Source organism: Gadus morhua, chromosome 8 (assembly GCF_902167405.1).
Source record: "Gadus morhua chromosome 8, gadMor3.0, whole genome shotgun sequence".
Classification (NCBI taxonomy): Eukaryota; Metazoa; Chordata; class Actinopteri; order Gadiformes; family Gadidae; genus Gadus; species Gadus morhua.
The window spans coordinates 16,789,792-16,795,791 of record NC_044055.1 but is presented as its reverse complement, the minus strand read 5'-3'; the positions used below and the strand labels follow the sequence as shown (position 1 = coordinate 16,795,791).

The following is a 6,000-nucleotide window of genomic DNA, read 5'->3' as shown; positions in this document are numbered from 1 at the left end:
GGTTCTGATCCAGAGATTAACCAAGCAAGCACATGTGCTTCAAACACACACACACACACACACACACACACACACACACACACACACACACACACACACACACACACACACACACACACACACACACACATAGATACCACACACATATGGACATGCATGCACCCACACACTTCCTTCTCTATAGACATCCTGCGGCCCAGAAGAACCCTGGAAGAGAGCGAAGGGGCTGCCCGCGTGCCGTTGAGCAGCAAACCCTCATGTGCCCCCAAGGGTGGGTCTCTGAACTCTTATCCAAACCAACAGCTGGGCGGAGCGCCAGTAAACGAAACAGGAAACAGGAAATCACAGCTTATAAGAAAACATCTGCCGACATGACATCAAGGGTCTGATTTTAATGGGGGGCACTGCACGTTTACACACAAGTCGGCCAGTATATCCACCTTAACTATGCTTGCGTGAGAGAGAGAGAGAGAGAGAGAGAGAGAGAGAGAGAGAGAGAGAGAGAGTGCAATACCAGGGACTAGACCTCCACAATAAGAGCTCAGGAAGATCATTCATAAAACATGACTGTCTAAAAATATAGTCCTCCATTCCACTGGAGTCACTCTGAGACGGTCTAGCTATCTTAGCATCCCAGAACAAGCCTGCTGAGCTACCGCTGGTCACAGAATGCCCACTTCTCCCCGGGACTATGTTAGTATTGTGGTACTATGTTGTGGTACTATGTTAGTAGTGTGGTTCTATCTAAGAACTGTGTTACTATGTTAGTCTAGTAGACATAATGTTGTCGCTGTAGCCTACTGTGTGTCAAAAATGCAAGCTGAACTGAAGACATAATTTCGCATCACTTTATTCGTAGTGTATTATATAAGCTTACATCAATTATGGAAAGTGGGTTGAGTTTTCAATTGTGGTCTCTGCATTAGGCCCATCAGTGAGACTGGATTCCAAGTTACATTATCGGATACTGAACACCCAGCGTTAGATGTATCCCTGTTACCACCCCAAGGGCGTTTCTGTTCTCCCAATGATGTTTCTCCCCCCCCCCCCCCCCCACCACTGAAAAAAGTTGTTCTTCTACTCTGAAGTTATTGTAGGTGAGCTATGACTGGGCGGTCAAGGGCAGTGCCTGAAATCACATGGTTTACAATGGTCTAGTTCCGAGGCGCCATTTTGGAGGAAAGTTTGGAATTTTTCAACCTGGGAAGGGAAAAAAAGGGAGGAGGGGATAAGTTTGACACGACTGCAAGACGGACCGATATTGTGAACAAAGAGTGCGGCGGTGGAAGTTTGTAGAAACAGTGCGACACTAGCCAAAACGGGGCTGCTGCTCCGACTGAGTTTTCGCGTTGGTGACTCCGGAGTGGATTGGCGTGTTTGGGAGGGTTTTTTTGGAAGCCGCGACTGCTGCAAACGACGTCTAGTCTGCATTGTCAACCCTGCGCCCCACGGTATCACCCATGCCCATGCATGCACGGACTGGCGGGCATTATGCTGCACTGCTGAGCCTCTCCGCCCCGGTCACTGTTTGTGTGTGTAACTAAACGGCAGCGAGACTAGGGCTTGTAGTTAGCAGATCATCAGACTCCCAGCTGCATATGTGGTGTCGTGGCGTCCCCACCTCGCCGCTGTCAGTCCGAGAAGTGCAGCTGTCAGCCCACACGGTACTCGGCGTTGCTTATGCTTTTAGCTGACCAACATACGGAAGACAAACGTTCACCGGGACCTGCTGTTTATGTTCCGTGTTGCCGTGACGCGGAGAGTTTAGTTCGCGAGTGTGTGTTCAGAGAAGTGAACTTGTGGGCTCTGGTCGTCACAGGAGGGGGGTTCCTAAGCTCCGGGGGAGAACGCGGCAGACTTTGGACGGCCGGCTAGTTGTGAAAGTGTTTTCTTGGTGTCGGGAGGAGACGTTTTGTCACCCTGTGTGTTTCGGCTTAGCCCGGCTAGCGAGCTAGCCCAGTGCCGTGCCAGTCCTAACCATGCCAGTGCGAAGGAAAGGTAAGCGGCTTCCACTATTCCCTAGCAAGCTAGCATTGCTGCTAACCACCGCCAACACAAAAATCCACACAAGTGACAAACACACAGCTTATCACTGCTACAAGTTGGGTAACATATCGTTAACCAACTTATTGGGTAACGAAGGTTTATTGATCTGATTGAGACACCCTGTTTAACCCAGTGGGTTTTAAAGTGGGGTCGGGGCTAGTGTGTGTCTGTGTGTGGTGCTAACCAAGTAGTTTATGGGGCACCTTGACTGGGAGAGAGTTGGTACATCTTTAGAGGAGCGGTGAAGCAGACTGCTCTTCTTTACGGAACCGGAATTCCGGCATCGTCCGGTGACGTTGTCACTACTGACAAAGTCGCTGTAATAGTGTGTTGTAGTCAGTGTTCACTTCAGCTAGTTTGGTTTTACAAATAACACTAGTGCTACACGTTTCTGTCCTGTTTCATTATAGACTTTTCATATTCACAGTCTTTGTGTGTGTGTGTGTGTGTGTGTGTGTGTGTGTGTGTGTGTGTGTGTGTGTGTGTGTGTGTGTGTGTGTGTGTGTGTGTGTGTGCGCAGAGTTCAAATGTTTCTTTAAAGTTTCGGCAATCGATTTCCCACATTTAAAAAACATCATATAATTTAGACTAGTTTGTTTTCAGTTAGTTAAAAATTCAACCCAGTACTCATTCATCTTTTGCCCTGCGAGTTTTCGTATCATCATCATCGTCATCGTCATCATCTGCTCTCCCCTCAGATGCACAGAGAGCCTTGGTTCTTCTTGAGGCGTACCAGACCAAACTGAGCCAAACGGACGACCGGCAGCTCAAACACTCGATCCAGCGGGTCATCGACATCTTCCAGAGCAATCTATTCCAGGCCCTCATAGGTAAGTGCGTGTCTGGTGTCTTGCTGTCTGGTCGTAGGCGGTTTGATTCTTGCTCTGTCCCTCAATCAAGGCAGTGCGTTCAGTGTTCATACGTGGGCCCCCTTGTGAGGTGACATGAGAGTGTGTGAGCGGCCCTGGCTGGACAGGGTTCAGAGGCAGATGTATACACAGAGCCCTGTGCGACGCCTCGCTACTATTTTAAGACGGGTTGCACCGCGACCGTGCTTAATTTGCTATTGACTCTCTGTCAGTACTTTCAGATTGAAGTTGTGTTTATGAGCAGAGCGTTGAACGGACACAAGCCCCGGGTGGGAGGGCTTAACTTGGAACTGATGTCACATGTGCACGTTGGGTTATAAACTCAGCCTGTGAAACTTGGACGACACACACACACTTGACAGACTGTGTGTGTGTGTGTGTGTGTGGGGGGGGTGTATTTGAGCAGTGAGCCAGAATGCAAAGATGTAGTATTTTACTTGTATAATGTGGCTCTTCATGACACTGTATTATGTTTTTTTTTTTTGTCTTGTAAATTGTTGTTCTTCTAAGACACTGTTGTGTGTTACTTGTTTATTGCTGTTCTTCAATGACACTGTATTGAGTGTTATCTTAAAAGGACAAGCAGCCTGTGTATACGTGTGGTCACTGGTCAGGGAGTGGTTCATTGCTGTGGTCACACTGGTAGCTGGGTTTAACTCTCACATACAGCCTTGCCACTCACATGGAATAGGATGGGAGAGGTTTGGCAGATGATTGGCTCTTGGCTCTCAGTGAGGCGCCTGATTGGTCGGCTCTTCCTTTTAGCAGGCTTCATCCAATTCCACTTAAAGTGCCCTTTGTTTGCCGTAGTGCTTGCCTAAGGATGCTTACAGGTAGACTGGATCTTGTGGATTGAACCCAGAACCGTTCAGCTGGGAGTCGAGCACCTGTAGCACTAAGGGGTAAACTAACCTGTTACTTGTGATTATTATCATACAACCTCACACAAATATAAGTATCCACCCCAGCCAAGCGTGGGCTGGATGATGTATATCAGGAGGAGCGGGCCAGGGGCTGTTTACGTGGCTCTCTGAGAGGTGAATCGTTACTGTGTGGGTTCAAACTGTAACATCGGCTCACTGCTCCAGGGTTAACGGGCAGCAGCAGCCAGCCGGGAAACTTACCCATCATCAGGAATGTTGCCTGGCCTGTTTGAGTTTCTCACAGCGTTCTGGGTGGCTGGTTCACTGGCTGGCTGTTTGACACGCTGGCTGGCTGTTTCACAAGTTGGCTGGTTTGGTTGTTGGCCTGGTTGGTTGTTTGGGTGGCTGACTGGATGGCTGACTGTCTGACCGACTGGCCTCTCCTTTGGCTGACCGGCTGGCTGTTGAGTGGGCTGGACCTGTTATCTGAAACTCCTAAGATGGAAACTTGATGCTTTTTTGCGCCAACTAAATGTTAGTATCACAGAGAGGAGGTCATGGTTTCGACAAGTGAAGCTCCTGAATACGTTGTGATTTAATTTCACGTATTTGCTGAACTCCTCAAGACTGAACAATGAATCTGGCTCTTGCATACGGTTGTGTCTTGTGTCAGAATCTGATTTTCAGATGACAGTCTAAAGAATAGGACTTTAGGGTCATCATCAGCTGTGATTTATTTACTTTTTACTGTTGTTGCTGCTTGTGGTTTCTCTGGGCTTTCAACACACTAGTATGGACGTAATGTGCTGGAGTATAGCTCTCTCCGTCCACAGGACACAGGGTTGATCCCTTTCACAGCCAAAAGGGATGGTGTGCTTAGAATACTTAACCTTTTTTCAGTTCCAGTGTCTGACTTCTCAAACCTAACCTGCAAAAAACTGACCTTTATCCCTCCCCTGAACACACCTGTCTGATCCATGCACATCTGTCTGATGTTTACACACCTGTTTGATGTGTATACACCTATCCGAACTGCATCTCTTCCCCTGAACACCTGTCTGATCTCTATCCCTCCTCTGAACACCCCGGTCTTGCCTTTAAACAATGCACACCTGTCTTCCCTTTACACACCTGATTTACCTTTACACACCTGTCTGACCTCTATCCCTCCTCTGAACACACCTGTCTGACCTTTACACAACTGTCTTACCTTTACACACCTGTCTGACCTTTACACCCCTGTCTGACCTCTATCCCTCCTTTGAACACACCTGTCTGATCTACACCCCTGTCGGACCTAGATAACCTTTCTTGAACCCCCCTGGATGAACACATCGTTGCCTTCCTCTCTGACCACTATATCCTTACTCTTTGCATGTTTGCTAAATGGAGTTCAGCCGGGCTGATTGAGAGCCGCATACCTGAAACCAGTGCAGTTATTTTTCAGGCAGTTAAATGGTTCAGTATTCATTCCAGTGCAGTACACAGACACAACACCATAACAATTGAAACCCTTATTAACAATTCCATTTACAAAGTGTAAGGGTTAGTACTATTTTATGCAGTGGTTTATAATGGTAATAAATTGGTTGTGTTAAGGGTTTAGTTGTAAAATAGTAATGTTAAGGGGTTTAGCTATAAACTGGTCATGTTAGGGGTTTAGCTATAAATTGGTTGCGTTAAGGATTTAGTTCTAAACTGGTCATGTTAAGGGGTTTAACATTTAACTGGTCACGTTAAGGGGTTTTGTTTTTAAACTGGTCATGTTGTTCCCTGGTTTAGCTGTAAACTGGTCATGTTGTTCCCTGGTTTTGCTGTAAGCTGGTTCTATTGTTTTCCATTACAGTTTTTCTTGACTGCTCTTCAGTTCTGCTCCGGTGGCTTGAGAAGCGGAGACCTCCGCAGACAGCTCAATGCATCATGCATGACGCACACGCACGCGCACGCACACGTGTGCAGGCTGCTCAATATAGACACTCAATCAACAAAACTGGCTTTGGGCCAGTAAAATGTAAAAACCACTGTCCCAGACTCTCCCAGTTCTTATCCGTCTCCCTTAACCTCCCCCCCCTCACCCCCACTGAGGCTGTAATGAAAAATAGATTGGTGCTACACATCCCCCCCTCTCTCTTCAAGATATGTATGCAGTCTGTAATCTGTGTGTAGACATGAAGATTACCCCCCAGTTCATAATCCCATGCCTGCAGTAGGTTTACCGTCCC

The 6,000-nt window shown here is 47.5% G+C and overlaps 1 protein-coding gene across 24 annotated transcripts in view; it reads left to right on the top strand.

Annotated features, from left to right (window-relative positions):
- The first annotated feature begins 1,104 nt into the window (after nt 1–1,104).
- dlg1b (discs large MAGUK scaffold protein 1b) overlaps nt 1,105–6,000 on the top strand; it is a 62,675-nt gene continuing 57,779 nt past the window's right edge. For 8 of the 24 annotated variants that reach the window (XM_030363163.1, XM_030363173.1, XM_030363168.1 and 5 more), the window contains exons 1-2: nt 1,106–1,998; nt 2,745–2,876. In XM_030363163.1, the coding sequence (XP_030219023.1) occupies nt 1,980–1,998; nt 2,745–2,876 (151 nt within the window). In that variant the 5' untranslated portion in view covers nt 1,106–1,979. Of the gene's footprint in view, nt 1,999–2,744; nt 2,877–6,000 lie in introns of all 24 variants that reach the window. The other 16 variants (XM_030363186.1, XM_030363185.1, XM_030363184.1 and 13 more) reach the window with 4 other exon arrangements.